Source organism: Crinia signifera, chromosome 9, assembly GCF_055691185.1.
Source record: "Crinia signifera chromosome 9, ASM5569118v1, whole genome shotgun sequence".
NCBI lineage: Eukaryota > Metazoa > Chordata > Amphibia > Anura > Myobatrachidae > Crinia > Crinia signifera.
The window spans coordinates 67,991,522-68,011,663 of record NC_139225.1 but is presented as its reverse complement, the minus strand read 5'-3'; the positions used below and the strand labels follow the sequence as shown (position 1 = coordinate 68,011,663).

Sequence of the window (20,142 nt, the reverse complement as noted above, 5' to 3'; positions counted from 1 at the left end):
TCGCCGAGTGTCGGAACTCGGGGCCTTGTCTTGTCGACCTCCGTTTCTGGTTTTCCACGAAGACAGAGCGGAGTTGAGGACAGGACGAGCTTTTCTTCCTAAGGTGGTGTCAGCATTCCATCTGAACCAGCCTATTGTTATTCCGGTTTTTGCCGAGGGCTCGGCTTCATTGGATGCGGTTCGAGCATTACGTGTGTACCTTTCCAAGACAGCAGCCATAAGGAAGTCAGACAGTTTGTTTGTTCTCTATTGTCCTGAACGAAGGGGGTGGCCTGCGACTAAGAGAACATTGGCTCGTTGGATTTGCCTAACGATAAGGGAAGCTTATGTCCATGCAAAAAGGGATGCTCCTTCCAGAATTACGGCTCATTCGACCAGATCAGTCAGCACTTCGTGGGCTCTGGCAAGGGGGGCTTCTCTTTCACAGGTGTGCAGGGCAGCCGCTTGGTCAAGCTCAAATACGTTTGCCCGGTTTTATAGGTTTGACACCTTTGCCGGGCCAGAGGCGGCCTTTGGCAGGGCAGTGTTGCAGGAATCGCAGCGCTGTCCCGCCCGGGAGTAGTGCTTTGGTACTATTCCCACAGGTGATGACTGCAGTGTCCCCTGCTGGCCGAGGGAGAAATAAGGAATTTGGTACTCACCGATAATTCCCTTTCTCCAAGGCAGCAGGGGACACTGCACGCCCACCCAGCGCTTGGCTTCCTATCAGGTTGTCAGGGTTTTTGTTTCAGACATCTCATATAGATGGAAAATGTTTGGATCAGGTCAGAGGTATGACTTGATGACCGTTTGGTTATGTTGCCATTTGTGGTAAAGCTTTAATTTATGTATATATTTACAGTATGACAGGTGTGTCTCTGGTTGTTTGACCTTATGGTTTCTTCTTCGTATGTCGTAGTTCCTCCTCCTTCTGGGTTCTTGCTTTGGTCTCTCCCTATTTCGGACACAGTTTTACTAAGACTGGGGTCTGTTGGGGATAGTGGGGGGAGGAGCCAGCCATTTCTAAAGTTTCTTAAAGTGCCGACTCCTCAGAGCACCAACACTATCCCACAGGTGATGACTGCAGTGTCCCCTGCTGCCTTGGAGAAAGGGAATTATCGGTGAGTACCAAATTCCTTATTTAGTGTGCCTCAAGGTAAAAAGGTTGAAAAGCACTGCTATAAGTGCTATTCCTTGAGCCATGTGGAGGTCTGTAGAAGACTGAGCTTCAGGTATGCGGGGAAGATTGTTGTACTGCAGCCGCCCCACGTAGTGGCCAATGCGTTCTGCCACCACCACCAGGTGTGTAACTCTCTCTGTTTTGTCCTTTTCCACTTGTTGCAGCGTGCCACTCACACGTATGCATGGAGGCAAACCAGGCTCACCCCTGAGCTTTTACTTCTCATTTCCTTGCCATTTAGTCTGCTCTCCAGGTGTGTTTACACAAGGGTTGCTGTCCAACTATGTATGAATGAAGGAGTTGACTGTATTTAGTATATTATAAAACCGTGCTAGAAAACATACTCTTACTGTCCTCCCCGCAAACTGCAGAGAAAACAGGGTTTTCCAGCTGGGCATCTACTGAAGCGTTAAACCACCTATTGACTAATGTTTCTGTAGCATGTCTGCTCCATGTCTGTCACTAAGGACAGACTACTGAAGTGTACGAAGTAGAAACTAATGTATCAGATGTTGGGATACGGTCGTATTGTCGACCCGACTTGGGTCGACAGGGGACAAGGTCGACATGGGTTTTCTCACTGTCTTTTGAGCCGACATGTGCCGACAGGCCGTATTTCATGCCCTACCATCCACTAGGGCATGGCGGGAGAGTAAAATAGTGTGCCCCAAGCATTGCGAGTGGCTGCGGTTGATTTCCAACTGTGTCGACATTTGGGTAAAAAAAATTTGACCTTGCGACCTGTCGACCTTCACGCATGTCGACCTTAGTCGGGTCGACAATACGATCCACACCCCAGATGTTTTGGGTTTCCTCCGTTGCTTGTATACAAATGCTTAATCACTACTGCTGAATAAAACCAGCTTCTGCCTTTGGTCCTGGTCATTTGGTTTTTTTTTGCTCCATGACCTAGTCATGCACACACTACAAATACAGCTATATATGCCTGTGTAAATACATTTGTGGGTGTGCGGGTGCCAGGAGACTTTCTGCAGCCATGGTTGGCCTCAGCTCACCACAGCTGCTGGGAGGCATGTCCTGTGCATGGTGCTTGCACTCTCCTTATCATGAGAGCATATGCTCGCTTGTTCTTCTCGGAGTCTGCTTTTATAGAACACATGGCTTAAAAGAAATCTTAATGGGAGGAAAATGCAGTTGAATATTACAATGTGTTTTATCGATCTATAAAAATGCACAAGGAATGAAAACAAACAGAGGGTACATAGCCAGATTTATTGTAGGAGCAGTTTAGATGCTGGTTTTAATATCCCTTTTGATCTGAATGAGCAGGCTCCTCTAATTATTTGAAAAATCTATGCTCTTCCCAGGCCTGCAGGCACTGAAAGGGCGGCTCTCATTCTAGGGAGATGACTGCTTCCTACTTCTAATCCAATGACAAGTCCTAACACTCCACAAGATGTCATAATTAATGTACAGTAGTTATTCATCTATTGCACTGGTGTCTGCTTTGTGTAATGCACGTTCTCTTGGTATTCCAATCTGCAGTAAAACTATTTAGATAAAGGTTAATACTTAGTAAGAGTATATACAAATTGCAATAGAATCTGTGGTCTCTTAAGTATATGTCCCCCAATAAATGATTGTCAGATGGGTTGGCATCTTGTGACCTCACAGCACTGAGGCCTTGGGTTTGATTCTTTCCATGGCTTAATAGCTGTGTACAGTGTTTGATAAACTTAAGCTGTGTACACACGGAGCAATATATTGCTCGGTGTCCTATTTTCAAGCAATATATTGCTCAGTGTCTCCTTTTCATCAGCGACCAGAGATGATCGCTGATGAGGAGAAACTGCCGGGGGAAGCGCTGGTCACAGGAGCATGCTCCAGCAACCATTGCAGGGCTGGCCACGGGAGCGCGCTCCCGGCGATTTTATCGCCCATAACACGTGAAATCACTGGCAATATGGTTGCTCAGCGACCATATTGCCAGCGATTTGTGCTAAATATCGCCCCGTGTGTGCACATCTTTACTCCATGCTTTGCACGGGTTTCCTCCCACAATCCAAAAAATATACCTGTAGTTTAATTTGGATTCGGACCAACTATCTCTAGTTAGTCTGAATACAAGGGATCGGGAACATAGACTGTACACCGCACTGGGGCAGAGACTTCTGTGTATAGCCAAATATTCTCTGTAAAGTGATGTGGAATATGTATGTGCTGTATAAATTCATTATAATAAAATCACCAGCATACTAAGCCAGTCCGTGGCACTTGTAGTTTCACAGAGATGGCCATATCTAACATGGCTACAAAGATTTGGCTGGCATGTTTAAACCACTGCATTTAGGTTTGCTTTTAAAGTCTGAGTTTTCTTTGTTCAACTTCATTTCTTTTTTCCTTTCTTTTTAGCTACATCCAATGGGACCCTACAGGGTCTTGAGAACAGAGAAGGAGGAGTATGTCACACACGATCAATGAAGATAATCATGAAGGTCGAACAAGGTGAGTGAGCAGTACAATATGATTCATAGTTGTGTACTATGTATTTCAAAATTGAGCAGGTATTACAAGGGACAAGTCAAATGTTAAGCTCCTGTAACTGATGACAATGCTTTAAAATGCATTAAAAAGAAAATAAAGTACATATAAACATCACTGTGCATCTGTGCATGACCTTGTTTAACATGTAGTAACACTTACCTGAACAATTCCGAAACTCTACAGTGCGATTCCATTGATTTTTTTTTTTTTTAACTGTAATACAATAGTGAATAACTCACCCTGCAGCAAATTATTTACATGCTAAATGTTTGTTAGGGTACTTGTTTCCTAGAACGGCCACAATCGTGAGTGATCGTGGCTCTTAATTAAGGGACACGATCCTCACGATGTGGCCGATTTTTTAAAATTTTTTCCCTTTGAATGACAGAAATCGGGTCAATCGGTCGGTCGCGACCAATTAAAATCGGCCGCGATGCGACCGACCGATTCACCCGATTTTTCCATAGACTTCAATGTTAAAAAATCTTTTAACATTGAAATCGGGAGGATCGCGTTGGTCTTGTGCCATTATAATGGCACAAGATGAGATGGACTTGATTAAGTCCATCTCACATAGGGAAAAATGATAAAAAAGGTGAAATTGGCCAATATGACCCATTTCACATTTTTTATGTGCCCGCCATGACCCCACGATAGACGTCAACCCGAAGCGTGGCGAGCGCAGCGAGCCCGCGAGGGGCGGCGGTACGCGTCCTCCGACCTTTTCATTCCCCTACTATCCACGTCGGCGTGGAGTTGAGAATATATAGTGTGGCGAGCGCAGCGAGCCACCGAGCCCGAAGCGTGGCGAGCGCAGCGAGCCCCGCGAGGGGACGCGTATACCTGTGAAGTTATACGCGTCCCCTCGCGGGGCTCGCTGCGCTCGCCACGCTTCGGGCTCGGTGGCTCGCTGCGCTCGCCACACTATATATTCTCAACTCCACGCCGACGTGGATAGTAGGGGAATGAAAAGGTCGGAGGACGCGCACCGCCGCCCCTCGCGGGCTCGCTGCGCTCGCCACGCTTCGGGTTGACGTCTATCGTGGGGTCTAGCCCACTTCGTAACATTTGGGGGGGCAATTGAAAAAAATGGGGTGAAAAAAAAAAAAAAATCGGGTGAAAAATCGGTCGGTCGGATCGGTCGCATCGCATGCGACCAAATCGCATGCGATGCGATCGATCCGATTTTTTATCTTACGACCACAACGATCTAAATCGTTGTGGCCGTGCTAGGAAACAAGTACCTTTGTTAGTTGCAGGTCTTTAAAATGGTTTGGGCTATAAATACAAACATTAGCATGTAAGATCATTTGCTAACATGAGTTAAGATTCCACTAAGATAACCTTTTATCATTGGTTTCTCCACCAAATAGAAATTCACAAATGACCAAATACTTATCATAGTGTGAAAACAAAAAGAAAGCAGCGCTTTTGAAAGTAACTATTTTAAATAAAAAGTGAACATTATAAAAATAATTGTGTGAAATTTATTAAAATAACTATTTTATACACATTTAGGCAATAAATTCATAATACCGGCCGGTGTTCGTATAATTTTAAAACCACAACATATAGTATAACCTAATATAGTAACAAGCCCTCTCACCGCTTTATAATATATAATAAGATTAATAATGGTTAGTAATTAATTAGAATACAAAATATGGCATAATTTCAAAGTCTTGGATATATCTGTGGCCTTGATGGGCAACAGTAATGGATGATATATTCCTTTTAATGAACTCTCTCACAGTTCTGGATTTTAGTTTTCCATATTTATAAGATGTTAATGATATCAACCGGTTTCTCAATGGTTCTTAAATGGCAATCATGTTCCTGATTTAGTTGTTTAGAAATCATGCAGCATGAACGAAAAAGAAAAAATAGGAGTTTTAAAATACTCTTGAGTGGAGCTCCACTTTTTAGAGGAGGCTGTCCGTCCCTGTGATCGGCGTCCACGGGTTCCCTCCCGGCCGCTGGTGCTTTCCAGAGATGCAGCCTTTTCTGGAGTGTAGCAGCAGGGTGTGTAACTTTTTATAATTTTCACTTTTTAATTAAATAGTTACTTTAAAAAGCGCTGCTTTCTTTTTGTTTTTTGATTTACCGTTAAATATAGGGGCTGAGTACCCCTAATTTAGCAGCTGCATATTTGGAAGCAACAGTAAATCTGCGCTTTGTCTATTTCTTTGACTTATCGTAGTGTGGACGTTTTCTGGGGTCAGGGACATCTTGAGCTTTTTGTCTCTTCTGAAGTAGGCAGCTCAGGCAAAATGTCTTTGTAACTGCCCTTGGGCTAACCTTCCTTTCACTAGTATGGGCTACATTGGTACATAGAAAGACTTTCACTGGGAATATGGTCTGTTGGCACTTCACTAAGATGATTGGGACTGGTGTGTTTTTGGGATCCAGAATGAGAATTTAGGAATAGAATTTGTAGTGTTTTGCATTCATAAAATGTAACTATCTCTCTTTCAACAGACCCCAATGCTGTAGTACCAGAACACGTTACTACTAGTCGGCCAAGTAAAGAAGGTGATAATACTGGAAAACTAGCCACAGTTGGAACATGGCACAATTTTGGGGGAGAAGACCATGGGAAGCCAGGTGAGTTATAGAACTACCTCTGTTAATTATATAGTAGTGAAAGTATTGGAATGATTTTATTTATGACTTGTTTCCCAACATCCATAAAGCATCACAAGAGTACAGTATTACTACATATCTTCAAAAACTTATGAGCGATGTATAAAAATTGTGTGTGTATATATTAATATATTATACCGTTTCTTTGCCCCTGTTCCCAGGCAGGCTGCCAGAGCAGCTTCTGTCTTAACCTGTCTTGATGATTTATGCTCAAGGAGGATAATTGGAAATGACTCATAGGACAGTATTCAATGAGGCTGATTCGCCATGTTCTCCGGCGAATGTGTGCTATTTTTATGCTCCAAGGCAAATTTTTTTACTGAAGTGATTCACCCTATTCAACGTACACTATTCGCCGACTGTGAATGACAGACAATTCGACGTCTGATAGTCGCCGCAATTCGCTGTGGTTTTTTAATGGGTTTTTCAATGTAATTCGCTGTGAGTGTATTCAATGATTAGATGGCAAATTGCTTTCTAAGTGATTTTCGCCGTGTGTCAGTGAAGCAATCGCCATCTTTTTATGGTGAACTAAACTGTGATCTTTTAAAGTAAAGTTTTTTTTTTATTATTATTATTTGGTGTAAAAACAGTATTTTTTTTCTGTGAAGGGGCATGCTATTTTTATTCATGTGCTTACAGCACATGAATATATATTTAATTTTTTTTTTTTTTTTTACACATAACAGCCAGCAGGGGGCAGGGAGCCGCTCTAAAGATATTCATATATTCACTTCACACTGCTCCCGCTCATTACATATGCACGAGCGGGAGCAGTGCAGTGGCTCCCTACCCGCGTCCCCTGCCAGCTTTCCAGGGGGGAAAGCTGCTGCTGCCTGTGTCCCCGGGAGCCCTCCTTCTCCCCCACAAGTGTCCAGCTCAGGCAAGGAGGCTTCCATCTCCATGTTTGTTGCCGCCCCACGGTTAAGAATCGCCGTCAGGGGCAGTGAGCCCCTGCGGGGTTGAATAGGGTGACAGGGAGGGCTAGCAGCGAATGCTCCAGCCCTCTGGAACACGCCGACTGTGCAGCGAATCCTAAACCATTCTCATTGAATACTGCCCGTAATGTTATTAGGTAATAATAAAAAGAGAACGTTACCAGGAGTTATCTTTTGAAGAGTGCAAATTTACATTTACGGCAACTCCCTATACTGCATTAATTTCTATGGACATTATTAAAATAAAATGTTCCTTTCTGTTAAGTATAGTATAATCTTCAAAATATCACACATTGGTTCAGGTCAAGAAAGAATACGCTGTATAATTTGGTCATGCTGTGTCTTGCCCTGTTTCTTTTGGTTGGTTTATTTATTTTAGTCTGTGATACATGTTGTGGTTGTCCAGGATTGTGTGTTTAGAAGCAAATTGTTTGCAGAAAGCAGCTCCGTTTTGCCATTTGAGCCGCTTTGTGCTCAAAAGCCACCCAGTGTGTACGGCCCGGCGGTGAGTGCTAATGCTCGCTCCTACATCATCGCCACTCATCTGCAGCAGATGAGCGACTGGGTGGACGATTTTCCATAACTAAAATCCCTGCAAAACTTGTTTTGATGGGCGAAAATTACTGAGTGTGTATGCACTGAGCGATTTTTAGCCATCATCGCGGTACATACACGTTGGACAAAATCACCTATTGTCTATGCACCTAGTTACATTATTATTTGTTCTATTCTATTCAGCCAATTTTGATTGAATGTAGTTTGATTTAAAGTGTTTTGTAAATGACTTCACCATTGTGCAATCATTTTTTTAATTTTTCAAAACTTAGTGTAGTCTGATACTAGATTATGCCACCAAAACAGGGTTAGTGACTTTGTGGTGGTCTTCCAAGTATAAAATGCTGGTAGAAATGTATACATGTATGGGACTAAGCACCTCTCATCATGTGCACTGGCACAAGCCTGCTAGCTACCCATGTAATGCCCATTCATACAAGGAACTTAGTGATACCTGAACTCAAAGTATTGTTTGTTTTTGTATATATCTGACATCCGGTTGTTGTTTTTTTCAGATACTGTGAACCAGGCAGATAAACCCTCCCCTGGAGGGGGGGTTGACGGCTTCTTCAGCTCAAAGGTTGCTGTTTTTGCAGCAATAGGTGCTGGATGTGTCATCTTTATTCTCATCATCATTTTCCTGGTTGTCTTGCTTATCAAGATCAGAAAACGCCACCGCAAGCACACACAGCAACGGGCAACGGCTCTGTCCCTCAGCACCTTGGCCAGTCCCAAATGTAGTGGAAATGCTGGCACTGAGCCAAGTGACATCATCATCCCGCTGCGGACTACAGAGAACAATTACTGCCCTCACTACGAGAAGGTGAGCGGTGACTATGGACACCCTGTGTACATTGTGCAAGAGATGCCACCTCAGAGCCCTGCCAACATTTACTACAAGGTCTGAAACCATCACAACTCACCTTGCTCCCCATCGGTGGGATGGCTTATCAAGCACCAGGAGCACAGGCCAAAGGTCACTCTGCATTAAGGGACTCTGGGAGACGGAGCAATAAGACTAACTTTCCCTATGTTAGGTATTTTTATATAGTTTGCCCCATTATTCTGCTCCCTTTCCTGTCCAGGGGAGGGTGGTTTGGATCTGCTCCTGTTGCACTTTGCACACATGCAGTAGTCATCCCTTACATGACATGTGAAAGCAGTCTGAACAGTCTTCCACTATTCATCTTGTGGAGACGCAGCAAGTATCGATGGCCGTGATGTCATTATTCAGCAAAGCCATGTCCAGTACCATGTTGCAGAGGGGCTGCCATAGGTTTCTATAGCCTATGTTTGGATCGATGCCCTGATTTTTGTATGTACTGTTCCAGTATCAGTGACACTGTCTTGAGCTTGTGCTGATGGGTTATAGGGCACATAGGAAACACGCATCCTACCTTCTGTGTTTGGCTTCTGTGTGGTGCCATGTTTAACCAACTGTAACTCAGCGTGGCTCTATGAAGGTTTTGTGGTATCTCAATGCGTTTAAGAGCAGCTGTAGACAAAGAGCAAGAGTGCGTTATATGCATTCATCCACTCATGCACACTACCTGTGCACTGGTACATGGCACACATGCTACCTGTGTACACATATGCACTTAATTGCACACTTCTCTCAGTAGGCTGCATCTCCAAAACCCTGCCCATTGGTTCCATTATGATGAAGTTAGTGGATTTGTTGGGCATCATGAGTGTTGAAAGCATCACACAGTTATGTCGGAATTGTAATTGCCTTGAATCCAGTTGGTGGCAGTCAGTGTACACTGCCCAACAGGTATTCAGGGTTCTTCATAATCGCTGTGACCTAGACATGAGAGCCATGCCCAGCGCAGGCTGTACAGAGCGTAGTCTGCACAGATACTCTTCTTTTGGAAGATGTAATAGTTCAAATGTGACCCTTGCAAAGTTCTATATGGAGGTGGGCAACAATGACCAATGTGATGTGGGATTTTGTCCTGAATCGCTACACTAATATGTCCACTTCAGCATTTATGATTTTATTACTGGTGGCTTCTCATTGTTTATCCAGCATAGTTTATGAAACTTCCAGAAGTAGCGCATCGCCCATCTGTTCATCTAGGATCTGGCTCCATGCGGTGACAGTGTTCAGAGCATCTTCTTAAAATGTTGACATTGTGTGTCAGCGGCAGTCTAACTAACACTACGATGCTGTCGGAGAGGCTGTTTTTTACCCCTTACGGAGGAAGCCCACATGGAGCCTGATTGTTACTCAGTGTAAAAATAATTTGCAGGTTTAAAAGCCACCCTCGTAAATTTAGTTAAGGACACAACCATGTCCAGCATTTACTCCAGGACTGTGCCATCTTGGTGGGAACAGTTGGCATTGTGCTGGGTAAAGATATGCATAGTTACAAATCCATTCATAAACTGACCTCTGAAGTGATCTTTCATTGTGCCCCCGCTGCATTGTGTTTGAATGACTTCCAATAGAAAGCTTGTTGCATTTCAGACTGCTTAGGTCGGGTACCACAAAACACCTGCAAACATCATACACGCACGCACGCACACCTTCCCACCATCTTGGTTCACTTGTCTGAATAGTGCATACACTATGTCCATATAGATGAATACATCACTTAGACCCCACCAATGATGCTGCTTTTCCAGCACGTTTTGCTAACAATCAGCTGAGCAACAGCTCCCGTAGCATTATCCCTATGCACTATCCCTAATTCCTTTTCTTTGCTCGCACCACCAACACTATCCCTGCACATATCTGCCACCACCATTCCTCACCCTTCAGAGGGTTTAATCTTCTTCCCACTTTATCCCCATAAACAAGCACATGCCTGTCTAGTCCTGGAGTACATTAGGGCGTCATAGAGAAAAGGCTACTGCAAACTACATGCCTGCCTCATGGGTTCTTCTATTTACAGACCTTTGCACACTTATAACTGCAGTGTTCTATACAGACACATGCATGTGTTGTTTCCCTGCTCCACTCTTTACCCACCCTGTTGTAAATCCTGTTGAAGTGTTCCTACACGCTTGTCTGAGCACAGAAGCCGAGTTGGGACATGTGCTGCAAGTCTGTCTTCACTCTGCCCCACTGTGACGTTATGTATGGGACCACATTAAGACTCTCACATGGTTACTGATGTGCTTCATAAGTATATTTATTTATTCACTTTGGAGAGGCCGAGGTCAGCTACTTGGACCATTTGAAAGTTGTGTCATGGTCTTGCTTGTGAATCACAGGATTTAATCTTAATTATATTTGGTCCAGATCTTTCACATACCTACTCCGGACATAGTCTATCGATACACATGTGCAGGGTTGCTTTGTAATTCTCACCCACATTACCTGCCTTGCTAGTGGCACCTTCAGCACACCTCCCTCTTGATTTCCCCCCCGGGCAGCTCTTGTGCCCGCTCTTACTATGCAGAGTTGGATCTGGTGTCATATTTGTATTGAGGCAGATTAAGGGATTGTGTGCTCTAAAGCAGCAGCTGTCTGTCTGCTGGAGAGGGGCTGTGAGACTTTGTCTCTTGTAACAAGGAAAAAAGGCCTTAAAATAGAATTTAAAAATCACCCCACACTCAGCCTTCCACCTCATGTTTGCATTCAGTGCTGTTCTACGCTTAAGTTGATTTTTGAATTTTTACTTCAGAATGGGACCAGCTGCAAGGAAAAAGGGGCAATTACTTCAGAGCAAGGAAAAAGGGGCAAATGTTTAAGCACATGACTGAAACCATTATTCCTATCTAGGTTCATCGTTCTTTTTTTACCTTACCTTATTTTAAAGTCTCTGCTTTTGCATCCATTAAATTATAGACCGTAAACCCAATTCATTGTTTTTAAAAAAGTGTTTCAATACATTATGTAGGTAAGGAGCAGTCGGGATCCTAAATAACTGAGCCTATAAACTTGCTTTGGCGGCTTGGCTTTGTTTTAGCTGCACAAAACTCACTACCGCAATGGGCTCTTTTTTTTATTTTATATTTTTAATATTCAGAATGAACCCCCAAGAACCTTGTGGGGCAACAAGCGCCATGTACATATGTGAAAATAAAAGGTGAAATTTAAACTTATTAGCACCTTTTTTTTCATATTGCAAATTAATTTTTTCTGTACCTTAAGAGATTAACTTTGATATATTTTGTAAATAATGTGTTTTTTAAAGAATAATGTAAAGCTGTTTTTGTATAAACTCCAAATTTATTTTAATTTTTGTTTTCTTGCAAAGGTAGTTTGTTCTTCTGTTTTAGATACCCCTTACATATTCATACATAAAACCATGAATCACCCTTAAAATGTATTAACAGGATATGAAGCAGGCTTCAGTAAGGGTCACATTAGCTAATAAAGGAGTTCCAAAATATGTTGGCTGTAAAATATCACTAATGAGATGAAAGTAGGGGTAGGAAATCACTGTGTAAATGTGTGTAGCCCTAGCTAGGAACCGAAGGGTGTATGAGACACACGACAAAGGCAGCAGTTCTTCTCAAACATTGCTGGGACATTTTTACTGGTCATTCGGTGCAGGGTGCACCTAGGATGCACAAACAGGCCACTCAAATTGGTGGTTACTGACAGCATAGAGCTACTGGTGGGAAAATAAAGACCCTTTTGCTTGTGTTAAAATAGGGAACATTGCTATGCTGTTTTCACCCATTATAGCGCCTTTAAATATCTCAAATGTAGCAATAGTAACATTTTGTTTGTGTTGCACTCGACACATGGTTGCATCTGTCACTGTACATACACACCCATGATCCTGAGCTTTTTTCACAAATGGTCTTAGCTTGGCTCAGAAACCAAGGCCGTTACAGCCACAATTTTATTAAGTCTTCTGTGATGTGGTAAATGACCCACATTGTCTGTCTTCAGTATGACAAAGAGCTGATGGATAATTCAGTGGGTTCATTCTCAACGGTAACGCGAATCGTTTGTTTCCGCTGAGCATTAATCTTGCCCTGTGCTCAGTTGCAACCTGGGCACGCTGCAGGCTCTAAGATTTGATGAAACACAATTGGGAGAAGATGGTGTTAAAATACATAAGTCTTATGTACGTTGGACTGCAATATATTGTTGGTCTGGCAGCTAAAGTGGTTAATAACAAATTTATTCTATGTAGTAGCTATCAATTTGACAGTTTTATGTAAGAAAATCTGAAATCCCAAATGCATAAATCTTCTAATCTTCCTCTTAAACCACAACTTGTCCTTCTGAAGTCTGCAATGCTTTGTGTGAATGGGGCTGATATGTAATCTTGTTTCTCCTGAGTAACACAGACTGCGGCACAATCCATTCTCTGTCCCTGGTTTATTTTGTTTATGTGTATTGAGATAAAGGGTTATCATCAGGTTAAGACTCTGGCAATGTATCCACCATATTTGCTGCATCTCTCAGGCAGCGGAGAGCGGGCAACATCCCACATCCTAAAGTATCTTTGCTGTCACCTCTGTACCCTTTCAGCTTTGCAATGTCACCAGTTACAGAATATGACACAGTTTAAAAAAAAATGGTAGGAAAAACACTACTTTTATATATATATGAAAAATAGATTTTATTTTTTTGTTTTACTTTTTGAACTGTGCCTTTTAGACCCTGAATTCTCGGACGGAGCTTCTGGCTCCAACCTGCTATGCACGCCATTTCATGTCCGAGGCCTCTCAGCCAGGACGCTTGATTCGTATCGCCTGGCGCGGGAGGCGGGGTTCAACTCCATCACTTTTAGGGAAGAGATTTCCGTGCACATATTCAGTTTTCAGTGTAAACTGTATACTCAGATAACACTACTGTTCGCTCGTCATTCCTCAGGCACTCTGTATTTTATTTCTGTTTTTTATTTTTCTTCATGCCTCACTCGAGACTTAATACTTATTTCCTTTGTTTCCTGTTTGAATACATTTTACCTACAGCTCTGCAGTTTAAACTTCACCCCATGTCCATGTTTAATGCCTGGAACTCCAGTTCACTGGAGCTATGTTGGAATCCTGATATATTGTTAAATAAAGTTTTTTTCCTATGGAAATGATCTTGCGTTTTTATATTGAATAAACTGAAAAGTGCTAATCCAGTTTCTAAGAATATTGTAGAACATATCTAAAACTGCCCATTTATAGGCTATATTGCTTGTTTTGGGTTACAGTCGGCAGCCATGTGAGTTTGTGTGTACGCAATCTGGGGACCGGTTTTTATATTTAACAGTTGATTTTTGCCAAACATGATCTAATCTTGTACACATGAACAGCAAATGTGGGTGTTGGGATCCCTCCAGCCATCATGGAGTCTTGTAAGTGGTCAGATAAAGATGGCACACAGGTCAGTAGTTGGTCAGCTTTTTTTTTTTTTTTATATATATATGCTGGGTAATTTCATTCACCTTTTCGAACATTGTATTAGTCATGCGGCTACATGCCAATTTTGCTAGTACAGGTTGAGTATCCCTTATCCAAAATGCTCGGGACCACGAGAAGTTTGGATAATGGATTATTCCGTATTTCGGAATATTTTAATATTTCAATGATTTATCTTGAGGTATCTTGCATTTATGTTGTACATATACATCAAACACTTGAAATAAACACAAATATATTTTATTTGTGCATAAAACAAGGTTTCAAAACATGAAACAAAGTGTGTGTACAATCTCAGGCACTGAATTAAAATGCCAAGCAATCATTGTCTTGTACATATATAGTGCCAGTTACATATCATGTCCCTCAGTAGTGCTGTTACAGATGTCCCCAGTAAGTTTTTAGCAAAAAAAAATTTTTTTGTTCACTTTCTGGAATGTATGGTTTTCGGAATAATTCGGATAACGGATACTCTGATACGGGATACTCAACCTGTATACTTACGATGGCTTGGTTTTAATAATGGCTCTGTGACTTGACCACACAGTTGTATCCTTGCACAAAACTATAGGGATATGGAAGTGCAGACGATGAGGCAAGTGATCAAAACCCTTCCCTAAATTGAAGCCTAGTAGTTTTCCTTCTAATTTGAGGTAGATTATCCATATTATAAAGTGTCCTCATTCAGAATCTTTTGCACACAGATGTACAAGTGTTCCATATCCTGTATATTAATCAGTGCAGTCTCGTCCAAATCCAGATGTTTGTTTTGTGCAAATGAGATACACATTCTAGCCAAGGATGCTCAGCGCAAGTCACCCGGGACCTGGCTCACATAATGAGGGCTGTTTTGGGCGAGTACATCACTGTAGGAGGAAACCTCTGGTGGTTACTAATCAGAGTCTGCAGCTTGGAGAAAATACTACTGTATAAATCGATGAGGTGTTTTGAAGAGCATTGTCATTGACATGGTGACTCCGCTTTAGCCAAATACACTAAATATATTCCAAGAAATAATTTGAGTTGGTGAATGGTCATTAATGCTATGATTGCCTTGCACAATGGTATGTAGATATTGGGCTAGATGATGATCACAGATGCAGTCAAACTATTTTCATATATAACATCTGGATATGGGATATAGAATAAGCCTGATGTGAGCACTTACCTGAGAACATTTGTAACTATCGTTTTCCTATTCTTACTGAATTACACCCTTGTTATTTTACATGGGCACAGCGTGTGCGGGAATGTTTTGTAGAATGGGAAAATGAAGTGTGACTTTATAATGGTAAAAGGTTTGCAGAGTTCAATGGGAAATGTTTTCTGTCACAACACAATGACTGATTATATCTCTCACCCATGTTGGAGTGGAATTGACCAGAAGAACTGGTGTGCTTCAGACTAGGTCCATCTAGCAAAGAGATGAGACCTACTGTAGATTTATTACAGTAAAAACCAGAACAAGCAAAAGTAAGTGGTATGAAAGTGAAAATAACCCCTCCGTCTGTTTAATCTCCCTTCCGGTAACACACGAGGGTGCAGCACTTCATCAACAAAACTCACTTGCCGGTCACATGGAAGCTGCAGTACAGCTCTCTGCTCCTATATGGGAAGAGGTCTGAAAGCATGGATAGAAAGTACCAACCAATTGGCTCCTAATTAATGTTTTAAACAGTGCCTGTAATGTGGCGGGGGTGGATTTGCTGGTACTATGGGCGATTCAGGATCACTTGCAGTGAATTAGGCCTCTATCCCTACAGTGAACAGCTGCAGTGAGTTACATACTCTCAGGGAGGGCGGAGCAGGGGCGTGGCGGTGCTGGGCCATGGGAACACCTATAGTTTTATGGGCATCCCACTGAAAACGCTGGACATTCCCATGGATAAGTGGGTGGCCTGATGCCTGCTGGGGGCGGGCGGCTGACATCACATGTCGGCAGCTTGCCTTGTATTCGTCCCATCGCTTGCAAATAAGTCAGTTAAGACTGACTTTTTATTTGCGACGGCGGGACACCATTCGATGGTCTGCAACCATCGAATGATTTCTCCTGCTAGCCGCTCATGCGTGGGGTGGCATCGCAGGTGCTCAGTAAGCTGCAATGTTTGCAGCGCACTGAGCAAGCCTGAATCAGGGCCTAAATCCTCGCCACTTTATCTCTTCAAACTTTGATGCCTCCTATGGGCAGGTTCTGAAAATGACTGAAGACTACATTGGCTCTATCTGCAGAGCATTGCATACACACGTGGTTTTATGGTCCTGTATATAAACATTACTAAATTAGCAACACACGTTACACATACACTACAAAGTCCTGCTTGTGAAACAAACCAGACAGCAACATTGATTGTGATCCTGATTACATAAGGCCAGATTTAGACACTGAACATTTACATACTGAGACTTTGGTCACTGACTATTTTAGACCTACGTAGCCAAAATAAAGCTTGCAGGGTAACAATGCATCCAATATGGATATCAGAATATGCAGCACCCGGCTGTGCTACATGTCAGCCATAGGACCCAGTCATGTGACCCATGCCCTGGCTGCCCAGACATTTCGGTTTCTCATTATGCATATGGGAAATTTCATAATGATCCAGAACTGAAGCGGTTTTATTTTACATTAATGTTGGAAGGGAGAAGTCCATCCTGTTTTAGAAACCTTAATAAGCCATAATTTAATGCTATTAATATTGCTATTCGGCATATTTTATTAGACATTTTCCGTAAAACAAGTATTTTGAATTCAGCATGATTTACCTACTCCACCAATGGCCGACTGTAAAACTACTGACATGGTCCAAATGCCGACATGGTCAAAATATTGACATTTAAAATGTCAACAGGTCAAAAAATAGACCTGATTAATTTTTATTGGGTATTTTTTTTTTTGGGGGGGGGGGGGATGTCGGGGTCTATGATAACACTGTATAAGTGTACAGCGTCTTGTATGGCTCCCTGTGCTTGCCATGCTTCGGACACAGTGCCTCACTGCGCTCCACACACTATTATATTCCCCCTCCACATCCACCGGGATGGTACAGGATGAACACGTTATTTTTTTTAAAAAGAAAATCACGAAAAACTCAGGTCTACTATTTAACCTTTTGACCTTTTTTTAAATGTCGGCATTTTGACCATGTCATAATAAATGTCTGCTATTGATGTGTCTATTTTGACCATCGGTCAATGTTGGTTGGTATTTTGACTGACTGGATTTTGACTGTAGGCAAATTGACTGCATCTAATTTTTAACATCTTACTATTCCTATTGCATCTGAATATACTGTATGTAGATACTTATGCTAGGTACACACCAGAACGATCATGATTGTGAGCAGATTGTAGATTGTGAGACTATCGTACAATGGTCACATGATCTGTTGGAGCACATGATCTGCACACGATCTGTATCCAGTTGAATGGATCTTTTTACAGATCCTGACTGCATCAGGAAGGCTCTTCAAAATGATCTAAGTAATGTCACATGCAAAAGCACTGGTCAGAGAGACATGGGCGTTAAGCATTAGCATGGGGCATTCCATTGGTAAGCAAAATTTGGAATAAAAACACTAGTTTTATAGTATAATAGACTTTATCAAAAAGTCACAGCACTTTGCTCGTAATCACAGCAAAATAAAAAATATATAATTTCCTTTTAAATCCATTTAGTTTTAAACCAGCCAACCCTGCAATGGTATAATCTATATTTGGTGCAGGCTGTGCAGTGGACACTGCACTTAAATATAAATACTGTATACTTGCTTTCCCTCTGTCGGCATAGTCCCGTTTCGGCTAGTGGTCCACAGCATCAGTGATGTTCCCTATGTTCTGCACACATTCCTTCTTATGTCTTAGTGTGTGCACATGGTAAGATTTGGCTTCCGATGTTCCCGATATAGTGAACATCAGAAGCCAAATCGCATGCTTTTTTAAGGGCTTGAGTTGCCGATGCGCGCTCCCGTGTGAGCGCAAATCGGCAGCCAGATAGAAAGGGCAGGCAAGACTATATAGTGCAGATCTGCACTATATAGTGTAAATTGTGCCTCTCTAGCATGTCGTGAGATGCGAGTCCCGATGCGATCTGATCGCATCGGGACTTGCATCTCACGGCAGGATCTGCCGTGTGTACACACCTTTAACCATTTGAGTATCCAAGGGAATTTGTCAAAATAGGTTTGAAAGGTTTCTTTATACAGAACTGTAATGTTAACCTTTTTTAATATAGGAAATAAAATATTTTTTAGCATATTTTATTTATATATATATATATTCATAAATGTGAGTGACATGGCATTTTTTTTTTTTTGCGGCTATTTTGCACTTCTTTCACAGAGATGTTGGCACTGAAATGGTTAAGGGTGTTCATACGATGCGATTTTGCTTGTGATTCAATTTGATTGGGATTGACTCAGGATCAAAATGAAGGGCAAGAAAAAAACGCATTTGATTTGGACCATATAGATCTGTACTATATAGTCTTAACTGCACAGTTTATTTTTCTATTCGCTCTCGATGTCGCCCAGCCACGCACCCACGGTATCGAATGCAGCTGAAATCCGTTCGATATCTATTTGATTTGATTTTGCTTCTATAAACAAAACCAATAGAAAAATAGACCAAATCAAACCGTGTGTACAGGGCATTAAGTAATGTCTGGTGTAGCCCCAGTCTGCTGGACATCAAAAATAGAACAAAATGTACGATTAAGAAATTATAAAGAAACTGAGTGACCGAATCTGAAGGGGGAAAAAAAATCATCAGCTATTAGGAAATTAAACCTTAATGGCATGATTAAGTAAGTAATAAACGCACATGCTGGTGGGAGATGGCTCCTACATGAGGGTGTGATATCAACAGTTGGGATCCCGACTGCCCGGACTCAGACAGCGGGGGGAGCGCAATGAAGCCCCTTGGTGCGCTTGCCACGCTGCAGGCACAGTGTTTTGCTATGCTTGCCACCTATTTTATTCTCCCTCTATGGGGGTCATGGACCCCACTTGGGAGACTAGCCGGTGGCCGTCGCGATCCCGAGTGTCATGGTTTTAACAGTCGGTGTAATGACTGTCCGTCATACAGGACCCCTACATGAGAGAGTACATTTCACTATAATAGAAATATTGTGTTTGGGCAGTGCACATGCTGAGGACTAAACTACCCAATTTGAGTTTCTTAACAGATCAATCCTATTCTTTGCGTAGGGTGTGTTGTGCTGTTGCCAAAGCATTTTAATGCTGGCAACGTCCCCCAAACTCACAACCTTCACAGGCTGAAATCAACCTTAGGTTACACAAGTGCCATTGAGCACTTGTGTGTGAATTCTGGCCGCCATAAAGTGCTGCTGCAATATGCGAGATAATTGCTGATAATAGGATTGACCCCTTACTCTAGGAACAATGCCACCTTATAAAGTAACCGAAATCCTGGAGGAATATTTATTCTATTAAGACTTAAATCTAACAAAGCTCATTATTATGTCACTAGATTGGTCATCAAGCAATGTTGATTGTGAAGATCATAGCAAGATACTTGTCCCTAGAAAAGTGCTGATGCCAAAAGACCCTGACCTGCCCTAGACTTGTATTCTCTTTTTAAAAGCCACAATGTAACGTTATATTACATTGGCAAATATTTACAATCTTTGCTATTTAGTCATGGATAATTTTGTTACCTTTTCACACACACATGGAGCACTGGCCAGAGTGAGAAACAGCCAGCCAATCAGCTCCTGCCTGACATGTTACAGACTGTGTTTGAAAAATGACAGGCAGGAGTTGATTGGCTGGTTGTTTATCACTCTCAATTTTATCACTTTTAAAGCTTCGTGCATCTGGCCCATAATATTCTCAGCAAGTCAAAATTTTACCAACTGATGTGCATGCTAAAGCAAGACCACAAAGTATTTACTAAAAATATTCTATATAAGTAAGACCTTAAGCTAGATACACACTAGAAATATTTGTAACTATTTTACCGATTCCAATCAAGTCAAAATCTAAGTAATGTACGCTGGCT

The 20,142-nt window shown here is 42.1% G+C and overlaps 1 protein-coding gene across 1 annotated transcript in view; it reads left to right on the top strand.

Moving 5' to 3' along the window:
* The window catches only part of EFNB1 (ephrin B1), a 67,559-nt gene extending 53,760 nt beyond the window's left edge, over positions 1-13,799 (top strand). The window contains exons 3-5 of the mRNA XM_083159134.1: positions 3,533-3,625; positions 6,143-6,268; positions 8,316-13,799. Of these exons, the coding sequence (XP_083015260.1) occupies positions 3,533-3,625; positions 6,143-6,268; positions 8,316-8,707 (611 nt within the window). The 3' untranslated portion in view covers positions 8,708-13,799. The remainder of the gene's footprint in view (positions 1-3,532; positions 3,626-6,142; positions 6,269-8,315) is intronic.
* Positions 13,800-20,142: the final 6,343 nt, after the last annotated feature.